This window comes from Cloeon dipterum, chromosome 1 (genome assembly GCF_949628265.1).
Source record: "Cloeon dipterum chromosome 1, ieCloDipt1.1, whole genome shotgun sequence".
Classification (NCBI taxonomy): domain Eukaryota; kingdom Metazoa; phylum Arthropoda; class Insecta; order Ephemeroptera; family Baetidae; genus Cloeon; species Cloeon dipterum.
Window position 1 is genome coordinate 15,275,573 of NC_088786.1, and position 19,241 is coordinate 15,294,813.

The following is a 19,241-nucleotide window of genomic DNA, read 5'->3' on the forward strand; positions in this document are numbered from 1 at the left end:
TTTTTATCCACGAAATAGGGCTCTACTGTGACATCAGAACTCGCCGAAATGAAATATTTCAGGAGAACATTTTTTAAGCACCGACTATGAAGTCCGTTTCTAACTATGATATGGAACAACCGGAAACAACCAACCTCGAGTCCTGTTCGAGTCTGAAATTTTAACTGAAGTAACATACATATTTTTTGTTTTTAATTAATTAAATATAAAACTATGATGAACTCATTTTAATTTTATTTTATTATGTATGGTAAAACAGACGATTTTAAATACATAATTACAGTACACGATACACGACAGCAATCACTTCAGGCAATCAAATATAAAGCTCGCTTGTTATTGAATGAATGACTCATTATAGTAACTTAGCAATGACAAATTGTTGGCAAACGAGGGGTGTCTCTTAAAATAATTTTCTACGTGTTGCCTATTGGCTATGTCATATAGTAATACAATAATAGTTAAATGTAATCACACTGGCTCTTGAATAGCACTAAAACTACGTCAGCATTTTCAGTTTCACACACGTTTTGATTCTGTTGAGCTGGGACGAAAATCTCTCCAGTTAGCAAAATAAAAATAGTTGAATAAAATATGGCACAGCCAATCAGGGACTACATTCTGGGCAGCGGCCGCGTCTGACGCGCGGCTGCGAGGGACTGGCGCTTTTAAATCTCGAGCTCGCTTTCATGGGGCTCAAGGATCAGATCCAGACGAAGCCCCAGTAAAGGGCATTGAAGAGCAGGAAGGCGATCGGGAACCAGAGCCGGCTGCGCTGGTCGATCCATTTAGCCACCTCCTGCGGGGTCATCGTGGTGAACGAGGGCTTGGGCGGCAACGTCTGGCCATCTAGTTTGCCGCCTTGGTCGCCGGGCACGGGGATCTGGATGCTGAGGCAGTCGTCGTCCAGACGGTTTGGTGCCGACACGGCCGAGGTCAACGTGTCGCACGAGTCGAAACCGCCGCCTCCACCGCCGTTGCCAATGTGGATCGAGTCCATCGAGTGCACCGTCAGCTGATTCGCGCTCGACTATGGTTAAACAATGAGTTATCAAAATCAGTAAACGAGATTGACTACTTTAAGGTGTTGATTTTTTAATTTCTTTAAAAACGTTTATGTTAAATCGTTTTTTGAGCTTGACTTGCACAACAATTTCGAAGCTTAAATGAGAGGTTTTGATTTGATCAGGCGACTCCACCTTAGAAAAAGCAAAAAAAATTGGAAGATTGAATATAGATTGGTTAAGCCATTTTGGTCTAATTTTTTTCGTAATAACTATTTACTTGTATTTTTTGGGACTAGAATTGTAATAGTTTGGATCAAGTATTCATCTGAGCCATTTGTGAACTTAATGAAATAATAATAATGGCAAAGAAATTTGTATTCCTAAAATCATTTTAAAACTTTCAATTTTGAAATAGAATTTTTGTGGCCCTCTGAGAACAACAAGTGCTCCATGAAATTAAATTAAACATTATACTTGATTCAATTGGTGAGGCCAAGATGTACACCTATCTAGCTCAGACCCTACAGAGAGAGATGACTGAAGTTGCCGTCTCGCCATTCGTGGAGTCAATGTTGATTTCAGGATGTACTTGCTGTTAACCTTTTTTAAAGGCACTTCTTTCCTGAAATCAACCATGGGTATTTTTTAAAGTGAATCTGAAAATATTTTGAACGAGAATAAAGAACTTACTTTCGGCGCCAAATGGTGTTGACAAACGCGAATTCCAAAAGTGAGCCGAAAATGAACCCTGTGCACACAATGAACCACACTTCCGTCGCTTTGATGTAAGACACCTGCAAATAAAAAATAAAATTTAATAAGAAATAATCTCGACTGTCAAATCGTTTGGAACCTTAGGCAGGGCGCTGCCTGTGTTTCTGGTAAGAGTGATGAAAGTGAGCATGGTGCTGGTTCCGAGGGTGGTTCGGCCTGGGATGGCGTTCGGGTCAAGCCAGAACGAAACCCAGGACATGGCCACTAGGAGGATTGACGGCATGAAGTAGTCCATTACGTAGTGGCCGACCTCCCTGGCTAGGTGGAAGCGGATCTCCAACCTGCTGAAGTTTGCGCGCAAGCCTTCGTTTTCTTCCAGAGCCCGATCCACTTCATCCTCCAACTCCATAACTGTTAAAATTACAAATAAGTTCAATATTTAAATTAATTAAAAATAAATAAGTTAAGGAATTTTAGTGAAATTTCGTAAAAAAAAACAGGGATAAAACGAAAATTAATTTTATGTTTCATCACTTCCTTGAATGATGTGACGAAACTTGCAATTCACTGTGGACCTACACAAATTTGCTAGCAGCATAATCATAGTTTGGTGCATGTAAATAATAATAAAAGCTCTGGTTCCAAGGCCAAAAATTATTTCCTTGGCAATTTGTCATGGTGATTAGTCGCTTTAAATTTTTTGTTGGGTCCGTATTTGAAGATTATGTTAAAATGTGGACTCCTATGCTGTTTTCAACAGAGAGCAGCGATATTAATTTTATTATTTTTACGATGTTATGATCGATATGTTTGGGATTGGTGTCCTCAAGTGTGATTTACACTCAAAGATAAGAACGCGCGTCTTGGTGCGTGTATGTCACCTGTCAAAGCCTGCCTTGAGTGCAAATTATTTATTCGAAAGTGTCTTTTTACGTCTGTTAATCCCGTGTCGCATTGCACGCTCGCTGGAGACTGAATGCAAATGAAGATGAGTTAACGAGCACCAAGTTGACTGACCTATGGCAGAGTCGTTGGGTCTGAGGCGAGGGTGCGTGGGCTCGGCGGCCGTCAGCAGGGGCTCCGTGTCCTCGGTGCTGGTCGTTCTCGTGTCGATGAGGCGATACTCTGTGAGCAGCAGCTCGCTGTTGACCGTCACCGGCCGCGTGTTCTCCCACTGCAGCTGCAGCTCGCTCGAGTTGTACGTCCCTGCAAAAAATAGCAACAGCCGCCGCACAGCACGCAGCCGATCAGCATCACAAATCTTTTGAACAGTACAGCAGGTGATTGATTGGAAAGAGAATGGAAGTGAACGCACAACTCTCCAGCATCAGCGGACACTGCTGTTGGTCAAATGGGAACTTCTGCAGGTTCATCAGACAGTAGAGGGTCACCTTCATTCTGTGGAAGTTCATTTTAATTAATTTTACGCTTAATTATTCCAGTCTGCGTGGTTAATTTTATTCTGAGCGAATTTTGATGTATGCGGGTCGCACTTTTAGAGCGATTTTGTAATCGCAATGACCGGGGACTAGGCCACGGTAATTTTGACTCGCTTCGCTTCCTAGACTGACGTCGAAAATTTCTAATAATCAGGAAATTAAAATAATGCTGTTCGGCGTCAATACGATTGAGCTCACTCGGCGTGCGTTTTAAAACAACAGCTCACGTATTTATTACCCATGCACTGCCGTAATAAAAGCTATCGCGCGTTTTCCACTACTTTATAAATCAGCTAATTGTAAGTCGCGGCGGCGGCGGCGGCGATAAACGAACCATGAAGGTTTGAGAGCAAAAGTTTGAAATCGAGAATGGCCTCTTCGGTCCGCTGCTCGTCGCAGCCAAAACGCGTATTCAATTAAAGCACCTGAGGGCCTGCTCCACTCTGCCGTCCGGGTGCAGCGTGATGCGGACGTCCTTTCGCTCGGCGCCCATGACCACGGACTCGCGTTCGTTGCTCAGGTACACGTGCGGCACCCAGATCTTGTCCCTCAGCAGTAGACCCTGGCCACCCATGGAGCTGCCGACGCGGCCGTCCAAGCCGCTCCCGCTTGGAATCGCGAGCCGCGGATCCCGCCACCGGAACATCAGTAGAATGTGCGCTGTGAATTTCTGAAACGATTTTTTAAAAGCAAAAGCATTAGGACATTTGATTATTTGTTACGTCAAAGCTGGACTCCTGCACGATGAAGGAATAAATTAGGTGGGAAGAAATTTTTTAAGAAAAATTATTTTACCAGACTCTGGGCCTCAATGGCGCCGAGAAAGTAAACATGCACTTTGGCGTGCACTTTGATGGGCTGGTCCTTATGCTCGGCCAGCGGCCGCTGCCATTTGTCGTAGCGGCAGGACGCGGTCAGCTTGAGCAGCAGCTCCGACGTGCTCATGTTGGCCGCCTCCTCCGCTGTCATTGGAGGACAACTCGACCTGTGCAGATTTAGCAAATTTATGAAACTTTTGACCGACAAAACCAGAGATCATTGTAGTTTTGTGAGGAGGAAAATATGGCTCAATAATTATTTATTTAAGATCTTAAGTCTTAAGCCATTGATTTTTTGCAATAACATAAGTGTTTTTTTTTGGCAAATTCTGATATTTTGCTGGAAATCCAAAAAATTAAAAATATTACACATCTAATCTAAACTTTGGTATTTTTATATCAGATTTTGTATTATTTAGATTTATTTAGGGAACAGACTCATGCTATCACCGCTGACATTAAGTTTAACCTATATTTACTATATTTACTGTCAATTGCGTCGTATACGCTGAGTTCCATAAACCCCTGCATGTGTTACTATTCAATTCGTGTGTCGGCATTTTTATTCCCTATACTTTGTGTCTGTGAATTCTAATTAATTCGTCCCCATGAGGTGAAGAAACCGCTGGTCCGAATTAATGCCATGTCATTTCCTAGTTGTTACTTTTTTATTATTAAGCTGCAACAACTAATCGATTTTTTCAAAAGAGCCCATTAAGATGCGTGTGTTCCGCGTGTGTAATGCACTTGACATTGCCCCCATTGATGAGTCGTCCTTCCCGAAAATGCTGCTGGTATTTTCGGCGCGATGCAAGCGCTCCACTATCAGCGAAAATAAATACGTACGAACCGCACACGCAAACGCTTCCTATCGAAGTGCCCGTCTGCGGTCCAATAGGACAAATTTTAATTACCGCACGTGCCAGACAATGTATTAGCTATACATGCTAATTTGGACTAAATTATATACCGACTGCATCCTTGTTTTGATGAGCTCCATAATGAAACTGCGACTCACACATTCCGGGAAAATTGTCATACAGTTCAAATTTTGCTCGCATGTCCCAATTTCATTGCCACCACTTAAACTACGACCAACATTTAGTTCAATTGCGGAGGAATTTTAAGTTGGAGGTTAACAATAACAAATAATTGCAATAATTTGTTTGTTCCAAAAGCAAGCCCAATCACGGAAAGCAGGAAATTTTCAAAATCAGGTCACTATATGCAAGCTGTAATTGGTTCGAGTTTGTGTGCTGAAAAGGCATAATTAATTTTTGTGTAACCCTAAAGGAACGACGGCCACCGTCGCGAGTGCGTCTTTATGGTTGGCAAATAATGAGTCGAGTTGCGTATGCAGCAGCTCACTCTCGCTTACATGTATTTGTCTTGGCGAAGATAACAAAAGGAGCGTCACCGCACTATCAAAATATCGCCACTGCTGGAATTCGAGCTGCACTTAGAAATTCCTACCACCTCGCACCAATTTTTTGGCATTGACTTATTTTCCACGTCGAGGGCTGTAATTACCCGCTTCAATACCTTTTTGGAGGAAAGTGATAAGCAAATAACAATTATTGGTGTGGAATGTAGAAGGAAGATCCTGGAAAAATTGATAACAAAGTAAGAGCAAATGTGCTTTTTTTATTTTATCACCCTCAACACACGTTAACTTATCCCTGATTCCATCCTTGCAATGCAGAAAATTCCCCTGCAGTCGTATATAACTTAACAAACGTGGTTGTTGGGGCGTTTTACGATTCTGACACGTGAAAATTAATTCCTTTATCGTGGACAGTGGGACTTCCCTTTGCGTGTATGCTTTACTTAGAAGCCACAATTACTTCAGCATTTTATGATAAAAAGTATATGAAAAATGAGAGACCAAACTGCATTTGGGTTTCGGCAAAAACTACGTTATTCCACATGATAATTAAATACTTTAAACCCGGATTTTTTGGAAAAATATACCCGTGGAAAAATCTTTTTAATGAGACTTCATGAGTGCGGGTTCATAAATTTTTAAAAAACAAATGGGAAAACTGGAAGTTTATTTACTACACAAAAAATTATGTTCTTCTTACTGTGAAGAAAATTGTTAACTACAAAGAAACCTACAACGATATATATATATATATATATATATATATATATATATATATATATATATATATATATATATATATATATATATATATATAGCAGAAATTTTAGCTAGGAAAGCAATCAAGTTTTCATTCTAAATGGCACTTTTGTGTAGATGATTCTGAGAGACCCATTATTTCAAGGTACAAATTAAGTTTATCAGTTCACGAAAGGCAGTGTTGTGTAGCGATTGTTAAGTTCCTGAAAGAAGCACACATATTTGTCGCGCGGATGGCGCGGTTTCGTCGCACAAACACAAGAGAATGCAAACACACACAACAAATAGCAATCGGGCCGAGGCGGCGCGTAAAAAGCGCAATTAGCAATCAGGGCTGCTGCAATTATTTCTGTTTCACCCTAACGAGCTGCAAAGGTCGTTGATTACTCAACCTGCTTATATTCTGAACGTGTAAACCGGCCTTACTCACGTTTATCTAGCTCTTATTGCCCATCATTATTATTATACTTTCGTTGCAAAGAAATAGTAGCTTAGCTCGCGCGGCAGTCGCACACATAAATATAAATTTATACACAAGTGAGTGTTTTATTGGAGCGCAGAAGCAATTTCTTTGTTTTGTAATTGATATTTTATCGCCAGGGCTGGCACAAGGGGGACTCGCAGTGGAAAATTCTAGCCGCGCACCGACAAACATGTGGCCCCGTGCGACTGTCGATTTTCCTCATAAAATTCGAAACGCACTTTTAGCTATCACACTTGATGACCCTCACGTTGTGGCGGGGCTTCTCACCTTCCGTGGAAAAAGCAGAAAGTAAGAGACTAAATTAAAATGAAAGAAGCTATCGCTGAAATGCGTCGTAAAACTACACTAAACTGCAATAAAAATATGTAATTATCAATTATCATATTACTTTACAGAAAAGTTATATTATTATAATGTTGTCATAAAAATGGCATTGAATTTGAATTGCTATAGCAATCAACATTGTGAACAGTAATAAATAACTTATAAATTGCATGCAAAAATATATTTCAGAATTAATTATACAATTTTAAGAAGTTTTTAACACTTTGTTTTTTTAACACTTTTGTGTTAAAAATGTGTTTTTCTATATAGAATGTTTCAAACTTTTGTAGACCTGTTAATATTTATAAGACAAAAATCAAGAGGGACAAAATTCTTTGAAAATTTTGTTTTAAAAATTCTTGTCACATTTTACAATTTGAAACAGATTCGTATTAATTACATAAAAAATAATGATACTTGGTTCAAACGAGAATATACGGCTCATTTCCAGCGGTATAATTAATTTTGATGCTATCTAGTCTTTGTTTCCATTCGCGATGACAGCGGCGCGCACACTTCAAAGGATAGGTTACAAGAAGTGTTAAGTTTTTTGCTCACCTGCCAAGGCTAATTTCGATACACTGCCAGCTGAGAGCGCATTGTGTGTGTCTATTTATTTGTATTTATTTTTCGCACGCACACTAATGAGCGATATTTATTCACGAGATCGCAGAGCGCAGCTACTTTATTATTGGCCTTTCGTGGCCGCGCGTATATTTATTTATGTGTGCATTTCGCTGGAATTCTCGATGCATATTTCTGAGCATGTTCAAGCGCAGCTCTCGAGGTAAAAACCCCATCATCACCGGCCTCAGGCTCTCTCTCTCTCTCTCTCTCTCTCTCTCTCTCTCTCTCTCTCTCGTCGGCTTGCTCTGTGATTAACAAAGTCAACAATTATATTTGGTCACTGCTAAGCGCGCAAAACAATTATTATAAAACGCGCGGCGACAAGGTGTAGGTCACGGATTTCGCAAATATGTGCGCGCATTATTTAATGTGTGTGCAGAGGTGCTGGCGCAGAACACTAAATCACGATGTCCGCCTTGCAAATAATGTTAAACTGAAAAAGCAAACAGAGGAGACTTTTGGTGAAAGATTGGAAAAATGTGGCTACAGCTCTATTTTGCGAAAAGTATTGCGTGCCATTATAAAAATTTTTTGTTTCAATTTCCAAATTTTAGCAATTGCAACCATTGAAATCACTGGAATATATATAATTTTTGTTTTCTTTCAACAAACATTCCTACTCTGATATAACTTAAAATTTAAGTGATTAAAATAAACCAACAATTGTGGACATAACCTACAATAATTAGTGAAGGTATTTATTTTTTCTAAAAAAACGTGAACCGCTCTGTTACAATAAGTAGGTTAAATAGTCTATAATTTGAAAAGTGTGCTTTTGTTATGTTCTTAGAAATAACTATTAGTCTCCAAAAAACCCACGATATTAAGCAGTCGACCTTTTATAAATTCGTTAAGGTAATCTGTTGCCTGAGATTAAAAAATAAACCCCTAATTTTAAGTTCAAAGTTGTTTGTAACATTGATAGGTTAAATAAATACTTAAAAAAGCAATTAAACTTAAAATCTAGTTTCCAATACAAAAATTTACGAATAAAGAATAGCGATGATAATTAATATTGAGACTTTGCAAAGGTGAGATTTTTTATTTCTAACAATTTTTCGTTAAAACGTCTCAGATATAGCATCATTCAACTTTTCGTGATTTTATCTTATTTTTATTCGAAATAAAAATAAAAATAGAGAAGTTTTGAATCTAGTTAAAATTGAGAGGCTTTCTTGCAAGGAAGATTTATTTAAAATAATCCTGATAACCCCTCTATTGAAATTTGAATTTGAAAAATAAAATAAAAAATTACATGAATTCAAAACTGGTGGTTAGATAATTATATATGATGCAGCAAATATTCAGCCATGAACTCATTCGTGGTTCTTAAAAAATTTCAACAATTTTAATTTTAAATTTCAAACATGTAATTAACTAAATTAGTCCTAGAATGTTGGCCAAAAAACGTTTTGGCCACTTTGAGTTAAAGAAAAGTGCTATTTCTTTATCTTTTTGTCTTGTTGTTAATGTTATGATATTCAACAAATTAAAACTACTCACAGACCGTTAGAAAAAAAACCAAAAATTGCACATGCAGAATATTCCAACAAACTGAATTAAATTTAAATTATTACAAAACATGATCTCTCGATTTCATCGTTTGTGATGATTTTAATTTTAAGTCAGTTTTAGGGTAGGGGCTACTCACGGTTGTGCAATGGCCGCGGTGGCGAAGAGGAGCAGCGGCGCGAGCAGGCCGAAGAGCATGTCGTCGACAGGTGAGCGCGATTTACCAACTAACCGTGCAATGCACACCGTGCGAATCGACTGACTAAAGGGAGCCGCCGCGGAGAGCGCCTCTGCCTTTCCACAGCCGGCAGCGAGCGCAATACGTGTTGTGTTGTTCTTGTGTGCAATCACAGCCGCCGATTGCCGGCGATCTCGCTCTTGCTCTCTCGCACACACACTTTCGCGTGCATACTGCACCGGCGTTCTCCTCCACAGACAACAATGGGGACAAAACGTCTAACATTTTTTCTCGCATTCTCAACATCTCCGTTCTCAAAGTGGCCAAAGAGCAAGAAAATGATTAGTTTTTATATTTTGTATCAAATATTCACGGAATTCAGGCATTCGCACATTTCAAATGTACCGTGGCAATACTTGAAGAGAATTCTAGCTAATGAAAGTATCGCGGGCTCATCAAAATGGCATAATATTCACAAATACACTAATATTAAAATTCAAGTAAAAATTTGAGTTACTCGCAATTTGTACTCTCAAACAACGTAAACCCATTTAAATTGAGAATGCTTTCCCCAAGTAAATGCGGGTAAGTCAAGTTTAATTTATTTAAGATAACAACAGCAGGCATGTGATAATTTCCATATTATCATACAGGATCAGAAATTATTAAAATATATAAGATTTTCTTCTCTCAGTCAGTATAATTTTTTTTAACTGCAACTGGTAGGTTTTGCAGTATTACAACCCAAAATGTTAAGCGGAAAGCAAAATGTTATTAATTTAAATATATGTATAAATTTCTAATAACAATATTAAAGATAACTAATAATGCATTTTATCTTAAACGTACAATAACAGCGCAATAAATCTGCAATAAAATATAATGTTTTATTTTTCCTATCCATATATATTTAATGAAAGGTCTTAATCCTTTATTCCGTTAAATTAATTATAATTTATCATCTAAACTACCCAAACTGAAAAGTGCAAAAAGTGAACCAATTTTTTCATTTTATTGTTTTTAAGTTGAGAGAAAAAATTATAATAAAACAGGAATGTTCATTAATCATTTAATAGTTAAAATCGACGATAGATGAGAATACAGTTAAATAGATAAATGAGTAATGTAAGCCGTAAGCCGCAATAAAATCAGTGAACGCAAGGGAAATTTTTTGTCGCGAATGTTACACCTGCTCGCACCTGCCGAGAAAGTCCGCTGACCATCCACTAGGAGCGCTGCAGCCGGTAACACGTTCTTCAACCAAGCGCTCCTAGCGGCAGGCAGCAAAAGTCAAAAGTACCGTAACACTTAACACGAACGAGGGAGTGATCAGCAGCAACGAAGTAACCGGTTGACCTGCGTCGCCATTAAAACCGGTCTTTATCCACATGACTTCAAAGGCTTTATAGCCGCAAACCTACTACCGTTTTGGAGCGACCGGTGACTCTGGACGCACCGACAGCGGTGCAGGCAGCTGTCCGGGAGGCATTGCAGCACACTGAAGGTGGAATTCGCTACGGCCAAAGCGCAAAACAAATCTGAGGTGAGTCTCGTTTGCCGGTTTTTGCACGAATTTGGGTTCGTGCTGTGTTGGACATCCGTTTCTGTCGTTTTCGCCCTTTTGCTGTCATCGACCTAGGTAGGGGATGCTTTTGCTGCGAGCTGCTTTACTCGGCGGAAGATTTATTACGGGATATATTATTCGTTTACTGTAGCTAGGGTTCGCAGCAAATAGGGGGACACCGCTCCCGAGTACGATGACTCACGCAGGGGTCGGTTTCTTGGGTCTCGCTCCAGAAAGAGGAGAGCTTTGCTTTCTTTCAATCTTCCCTTGTGTTTTACGCCAGGCTGCGATATTCCGATCGGGCATTTAAGATTGCAGCGCATTTATTGCATGCGCGCGGAATTCTTATTTTTAGCGTAGCCGTATTCATTTTATCCGCTGCAGCTGGTGAAAGACAAACTCTTTATTATTAACATCCTAACCTTGGAAAGATTCCAAGTTTAGTCTTGCCGCTTGGGTGTCAATTTGTATCTTTTTAAGCACTTCCGCGCGACCGAGTGCATAATTTTGTTTTGTCTCCAAGATAAAGACGCTTCTAAAGTAATTTATAAATTAATCGAAAAATAATTACCCTTAACCGTTTTAGTTCATCGTGAAGTTGTTTATACAGTGATCGACTTAAATTTCAATGAAAAATAGATCCTAGTAGACATAGTCATATTTTTTACTTTCTTGTGTTTTCACGTTTTTCACAGCAATTAACTTCACAGAATTCAGTTCAAAAGCAAAAAAATTTCACTTTGGACAAATATTTTTTGTGTATGAAAGGGTGCTCACTTAATTGTGGCATGAATTTGCATCGATTGGCAACACTATGCTAAATGCCTTCACTTAGTTTACTTGGCGGAAACCTCAAAGTGTTAGTTAGCTGCGGTTTCTAGCAGCCACTGGAATCTATCTCATTCTAAAATTCGTGTGGTGAGCGGTACCAACTGTTTTACATAAATATAATCATAGAAACGGTGCATATTTTTGCAAATGCAATGAAGCAAATCGCTATTTAACAGCTAACCGTAATACTTTTAGGACGTGTGCTTAGTGAGAAGCTGTATTTAATACACAAATCATTTGCCTGATTGTGAATTAGATGGACATGCATTAGTGGTTTCAGTTGCTTTTTTATAAAAATTAAAAAAAACTTTCATGACTGAAAAATAAAAATATTTATTTCGATATTAAAAATATAGTAGAGGAACTATTTGTATCCTTGGCGAGTGGTCCATTGAGTCAATTGTTTGTGAAATTTAACAACAGTTTATCCATACAATGTTCAATAATGAAATCCGGGCTGAAGAATAGTTAAATTCCAGATTTTGCCAAATATATCGAAAAATTAAACGGTTATTTACCTATGATTGTCCCGCTTGATTTCAATCGTTCTCGTCGCGAGCTATCCAATGGTCTGAGAATTATGATATAAATGTCTCTTCTTCTGGTGAAATAAATCGTGATTTCCGATTAGGAGACAGTGCTCACCGCTTGATTTGTGTGCAAACATTTGAGCCGATTTTATCAAAAATTTAAACAGCAACCTGGGAAATTTTTAAGCTTTTCCCCTCATTTTTAGATATAGTATCATTTCAAGTAAAGATGAAAATGATTTTTTTTTAAAAATACCAAATGAATAAAAAACAAAGCCTTATTTTGAGTTGGCTATTGTTTTACACTAAATTGGAGCCAGCTATGATTTTTAACAATGGTTTGCTCTTTAGCAGGAGCAATATTAGCAATGAATCCCATTAAAATAAAAATTTCCAGAAGTTTAAATTTAGAAGGATTTGTTTTCTATTAATGTCACATTAGTAATTTTTAATCATAACTTGCTCTAAAACTTTTTAAATTGCTGTTAAGTATTTAGAAATTATTTTATTTTGCAATAAAGCTGTTTTGTAAAATAGGTCAAAATAAGCATGTACGACTCAAACGATAAAATGTATTTTGCTTTAGAATTAATTAGAATGCAGTTCATCTGCTTAACCAGTGATTCTGCTTGTTATTTTTACCACGGTGCAGGGACAAAAAACTAATTGGAAACGAACTCGAGTGGACTGTGATGCGCACAATTGCGCGAGTGAATCACGCGGCGCACGATAAGAGCCGGGATTGTCGTGCTCGGTGGCTCCGCTTGCGATGAAGCACGCGTGAAATACGAGAGTAACAATAATTCAGCATATTTCGTTTCTAATCAGCGTGCACTCACTCGGCTTTGCTATTGCTGCTCCTATTTTTCCGACTGACGCGCAGGTGGCTGCTGCCGGCCGCTACTTCCATTCGCGAATATAATCGCTTCTCGGAACCGCACTCGACGCTGGCTTGGCTGCGCGCTTCTCGTTTCATTCTCGATTCCCAGCTGTGCATTTGGCAGCAAATTTGGGCCAATCGATGGGAACAGATGTAGCGGAATCAACTTGATAATGACGCCTCGCATTTCATTTAACGTGTGATTAAAAGTTATGATCTCGGGATTAGTAGAGTAGAGCGCTCTGCATTTTTATCTCGTCCGTCAAACTGTTAACATCTCATATATCCGAAGGTTACATTTTCACCTTCACTCGTCCAAAACTGAAGGATATTTAAATTATAATTCGATTTTAATGTGCTTAATCATTTTTAAGTGGACTAAATGGATTTTTTAAGGGGAAATGTTTTACAATCGATGTTCATTCATTTTTACTGTAATTGCAATTATAATAATATGGTGCTCTTTTTCTTTAACCTGCGATACATAGTAGGAATTTTCGGGAGATGGAGTTTATTTTTGGAGCATTGCTCTGGCTCTATCAATAAAAAAACTAAATTATAAAAGTTCATTTACTTTACGTGCAAAAATTAAAAGAGAAAATGTTTCTACAGCACTTTCCCGTACAATACAGCTAGATATAGTTGGGCCCCGCAGGCCTGATCAGCAATACTTCACCTGCAAAACAAAATCCATGCCATAGACTTGCTTACCTGCAGGGAGTTTTCAACCATTATTCACTGAATACGATTGACTGCATTTAACTGTCAAAGCAGATAGTAGAAATAAAAAAAGCGGCAATGTTGCCACCAATAACCATCCTCGCGAGAAAAAAATACCTCCTACAGATAGCTCTAAAGCCTAAATTTAAATTTTATTATTGGAATCTATAAGAAGAGTTCCAACTTTGTTACGCAATCGTAAAAAATAACAAATATTCCACTTTGGTGAACGGGATTCTGATATGATCAATTAGAAATTAGCCACACTGACTAGCGGTTTCTTTAAGTAAATATTTATTTTTATGTTAGAATCATTTCATCGTCAGTATCTTTTCATTTGAAAATCGAATGTTATTATGTGCTCAGTCACCATCCTCCAGGAGACGCTTCCGGGAAAAGGAAGTAACATAGCTATGGCAACGCCGAGCGGCTGACTGGCTATTCGGCTAAACTCCATCGGATTCTTGCCCCTCTCATTGTCAGTAATGGATTTTCTGCATAGAAACGCGCATTCTGCAGCCGATTCCATTGTAGTCGTCGTCTCCCCAGCTGTATATCGGAATGAATCAGCCGCTCATTGAATGTCGTTCTGCCAGCGGGGAGGAGGAGGGTCGAAAGTGCGAAATGCACCTCGTTGTTAGCTTCGTCTGTCGCTGTGTTATCGCGCTGAGCGAGCGAGACGGCCACAAGAGTTAAGCGCGCGAGTTAGTCAAAAGTGGATCGGGCCGTGCTTTTGGTTGGCGGAGCGGCTCCTCTGCATCGAGGGACATGGACAAAATCAGATTGCGCCTCCTGGCATGGCGCACAAAGGAAAGGTTGGCTCGCTTTTTTAACTCGCCGGCCGGCCGGTGCGGTGTGGTGTGGTGAATGCATGCTCGCGGACGGGGGTCGATTTTCAGCCCTCTTTCCCTCTTACTCGAGCGTGAACTCAAGTACTGCGCCCGTACTACGGCACACCGTGCTGTGCTCACTTGCTGGGACTTGAGAAAGCACTCCGCCGGGGGAAAAAGGTCGCGTCAGCTAGAATTTTGCTTTCTTCAGTTCACTAGCGCCGTGAACCAGACAGCCTCTCATTTTCAACCGCCTCGAAAAAGAAAAAAAATCCGCATTGTTATAGCGGCTCTTCTTGGCAGGCTTATATTTTCCTGAAAAGATAACGTGTCTCTTGTTTCGGTTTCGAAATCTTCCCCTCATTTTAGTTTAGTTTGCAATTTTGCCGGTAATATACAATTCTATCTCACTAAAGATTTAAAGAAAGAACAAGAGCATAATATCTACAAGCGTCTGTGTGGCCCAGACCAAAGGAATCGCGAATTTCCATCCACTGAATCTTCAAGTGCCAATCGAGAGTCAAAAAAGCGTCGTAGTTGACGTCACTTTTCGACACATGTGACGCAGTTTTCCCAAGAACTAAACATGTGTCTGTGTTGCCCACCAAGGAGTATTCTCTCGGGTTTCTCACTCTCTCAGTCTTCAGTCACTCACTCAGTCAGGCTGGCACAGGGGCTAGAAAAGGCACATTCGTGATTCCGGTCACGCTCTCAGCGTATGCCGCTGCCGCTCTCAGAATTTGTCAACAAAGCCCTTGACTAATCAGAGAATAATAAAGCAGGCAGCTAGTGTGAATCGACGCTGCCTCTATATCTCAACATTTTCCAAATGCAGTCATAGAGTGGCGATAAAGCGGTTGTTTAACCACAGTATCTCAAAAATAGCGCGTACCGCGATTATCTCGTCGAACAGCATCATCCTCGAATAAATTAAAAAAACCGCGCCTCTGTGACCACCTAGAAATTCCAACAAAGGAGGAACTGGCTGATTTATTCCACGGGCTTGTCAGGAAACGTAAAATTTGTTCAATCGCAGTCAGAAATCTGCTTAATAAGCACGCTCGTTCGTTTAATTAAATTTCATCGCTGCTCTGACTAATTGCATGTTTAAAAACTTTTTTCCGCTTCCTTGCCATTTATATTATAATAATTAATAAAATTATTATTGTTAATACAAGTTTACTCGCTGGCAAAATATTAGAAAAAAAAGAATTCAAAAGACAATCTGCGCTTCCAATTAAGCTCACATTCCCTAATTGATCTAATTAATCTCACTTTGTAGCAGGTGTTCCACTTCGATCACATAATAGACACATCAGGCTTAAAATAGAGCGTAATTTCAGGCGGCGGGACTCCCATGGGGGCCCAGTTCCATCAGGAGTCAATTTTGATTTACGGTAGTCTGCTGGAAGACATAAATCATCGCTATGGCTGATAATAAAACGCGATTTGTGAGTCACATAAAACGCCAAAAACGTCTGCGGGCACATACAGCCGGACATACACATTTCGACCGCAGCAAAACTTATTTTGAATTTTATTGCCGAAATAATGGAAAATTAATTACGACTGTTCGGTAATTTCATGCCTTTTTACTACTGCGGAACATCATTAACGGTCCATTAAACGTAATCAGGATTAAAAGTGCCAAATTTTGGAGTCGAAATGAGCTCAGCCTGGCCTCTGGCCTTCGTGCGAGCATCAGAAATTTTGAGAGACGAAGTTCAGACGCGCTCCAGAGTGGGCGCTGGAAAAATAAACTCGGGGCACAAAAACGCGCGAGCGGTGAGAAATTATTTTAAGTGCATCGCGACGAGAATTGGCTGCTGCTCTCGCGGACCAAAAAAGATGAGCCGTGACGTCAGCGGCGCTTAGAAATAATGTGTGTTATATTTATTTCCACGTCGCGCATAATGCACTTCACTTACACACGTTGCGACCGATAAAAGCGCGCTTGCATGCCAATAGAGCAACTATACAAATTGATCGGCGTGCTGCAGCCAATTATGCTAATTGAGTGCGCTGCTGCGCTTGACCAGATTGGACAAATGAAAAGGGTCGCCGAGTTGCAATCTAAAGACTTATTTACATGACCGGCTCGATTTTAATTAGAGCTGGAATCCGATATTCGGTCTGGTCGGGAAAAAAGCTGCTACGTGAGACTAGAACATCCACGCACTGCTTAATTAAGTAAGATGAGAGTGGATTACGTTTTTGCTGCTCTATGGGAGCACACGTAAATCATCAGTGAGCACGAATTAGAATGGTAATGAGCCGAGGCCATCCTAAATTTCAAATAATATTTTCATTGTACGTGAGTAGGAAATAGGGACGTTTCGTCTGGAAAGCTTTTTTGCTGTATACAGTCTATGTTGTTTCAAAAATTTGTTTTGACGAGATTAATGTTAACTATAGTTATTTTTGTTTGAAGTCTTTTACAAACGGACATTATCAGCCTCATATCGTACGATTTGATTCACAGTCAGCCGCAAATGAGTGATTTTTTATTATTTGGACACGCGAATTTGCACAAAGGCATTAAAGATGGGCAAATAAAGTTTCTTGAAAACATTCATTATTTTAAATCGTTCAAACGCTGATTGCACTTTAGCCAATTTTGTTATTATATTTCAAGCATTTGCAACTCTCCGAAATAACTTGTTTTGAACTAGGTGTCATGTTAACAAATACAAGTAAACGTAATAAAGCGAGCAACAAATTGGAATTTTTGTGCTCTCCCAATATTTGGAATTGGATTTCTCAATTCCAAAGTTACAAAGAATTTCAGTATCTTACATAACATATTGAGCCAAGACTCATTTTCCTGCAGTTGAAAAAGACATTCTTAACTTGTGACGTGACTTCAGGGCTTTTAATGTTCAATCAGAGGACAAAATTGGAACGCGACCAAACGAAAAAAAACAACGTCTTTGGCACAAAAGCTCTCCTTTATTCATTCTGATGGAGTAGTTGGATAAGTGAAATTCCATATTCAGCAAAGCGAGCGAACAAATAAATTTAACGAGACGAGCACTTATTCACGTTTGCTCAAGCGGCATGAAATTTATGTATTCGACTGCATCTGGACACATAATGAACGCGTGTGTTTGTTTGTGTGCTGTGCACGCATCCATGTGTACATATTTATTGATCGAATGTTGAATTCCTCAGGGCCAATGGTGTGACCATGAGTCTGCGAAGCAGGGGCGTTGGTTCCGGAGACCTGTGGCTGCAGTGGTTCTCGTGCTGCGTCACCCAGCACCAGGTAAACCGCCGAGCTTATCTCTCACCTGACGATTGTTCCACCTTAATTCGCCGGCTTCATTTGGCTTATCAACCTCAGCATGCCTCCGCGGAAGTTCCCTTTGTGCGCGCTGAGTAAACTTTCAAGTCGCTCAAGCAGATAAAACGATTATTGCACTAGGTTGACTCTATATAAAACACAAATTTTACATTTGAGTGCACTTAAATTAGCTGCGAAGTTAAAAATTTAATGAAAAAATTCCTGTTTGTTAAATACAAAAATTGTGCATTGTTACATACATAAAGAAAGTTTCCTTTGCGTAATCAGATAATATTTTTTACAAATTGAAGTTTAACTGTAAAATTAAAAATCTAAATGTAGTTAAACATGAAGTAGTCATCATGTAGGTTGAATAATTATTGTTGAAAATATTTGTCATATATATAATAATGCTTTGTTATATTTTTGTTAAGTTCTGGATGTGGATGTATGGGGCACAGTTGCCCTGCTGATCCGTAATAAACCAAATTTGAATCTATATATCTCCAATATTAATTTTAATGCAACTCTAGTAGATGGCACTGTGAAAACAATGATCTCATGCACTTTGTCATTTCAGAGGCCACCGCCAAGAAGGCGAATCGACCGATCAATGATTGGCAACCCGACAAACTTTCAGCACACTGGCCACATCGGCTCTGGTGACATTTCAAGAGACACCGGCAGGCTCAATGCTCTTCAGAGTCAAATGCAGAGCAAGGGTGGCTACGAAATGGCCGTCAAGGTGATATTTCAAACTTTGAATCCCCTTTTAAATTCGAAATAATTAAGAGTATACTCCAACTGACCGTATTAGCAAGAAGTAAATTAGTTGAACTCATTTCAGGCATGCTAGCAGCAGCGAATAAGACTTGAAAACTGAGAGATGAAGCAACGCCATACAATTTTTTACCCTCAGATGTGATCTGAAAGGACACAGTCAGTGTTGTTGTTATCAATATTGTTGGATTGAGTGTGATTTCCTGGCTGAGAAATGTATCAATCATTGTGCATTTAAACGCGAATAGTTCTTTGTGTAATTAGTTGTGCGTCCTGTGTATGACTTTGCAGAAAATGTGGACGAATCATAATGAAATAAGTTAGTGTATTAATGTTACTAAAATCTCCCATAACATAGATAATAGATTAACGAGTTAGCTACAAAAATTAATTGTTTAATTTATTTAAACGCCAATTTTAAGAAAAAATGTGGTGTCCAATAAACATTGACGAAAATGTAATTTGAAACCGAGAAATTTGTGTATTTTCATTAATTTACCAATATGTATTTCAGTGTCAGTTAAAGCAAAGCGGATCATTAATGAACTGAACTATATTTTTAGGATATCTGTGCTGT

General features: G+C 39.2%; 2 protein-coding genes across 3 annotated transcripts; one reads left to right on the forward strand and one right to left on the reverse strand.

The window, feature by feature from the left end:
• Positions 1–212: 212 nt before the first annotated feature.
• LOC135948068 (pH-sensitive chloride channel 2-like) lies at positions 213–9,451 on the reverse strand. Its single transcript, XM_065497137.1, has 9 exons — positions 9,208–9,451; positions 3,956–4,145; positions 3,586–3,830; positions 3,037–3,119; positions 2,739–2,927; positions 1,861–2,132; positions 1,698–1,801; positions 1,482–1,629; positions 213–1,030 (listed from the first exon to the last, which is right to left on the reverse strand). Exons 1-9 carry the CDS (start codon positions 9,264–9,266, stop codon positions 704–706), a joined length of 1,617 nt encoding a protein of 538 aa, XP_065353209.1. The 5' UTR covers positions 9,267–9,451; the 3' UTR covers positions 213–703.
• A 4,665-nt stretch (positions 9,452–14,116) lies between these two features.
• Spec2 (CDC42 small effector protein Spec2) lies at positions 14,117–19,140 on the forward strand. 2 transcript variants are annotated; one of them, XM_065493691.1, is made up of 4 exons: positions 14,117–14,586; positions 17,773–17,866; positions 18,465–18,629; positions 18,717–19,140. In XM_065493691.1, exons 1-4 carry the CDS (start codon positions 14,540–14,542, stop codon positions 18,738–18,740), a joined length of 330 nt encoding a protein of 109 aa, XP_065349763.1. In that variant the 5' UTR covers positions 14,117–14,539; the 3' UTR covers positions 18,741–19,140. The 2 variants fall into 2 exon arrangements, with proteins under 2 accessions (XP_065349763.1, XP_065349772.1); XM_065493700.1 differs by having other exon boundaries at positions 14,369–14,586; positions 18,732–19,140.
• The last annotated feature ends 101 nt before the right edge of the window (positions 19,141–19,241 follow it).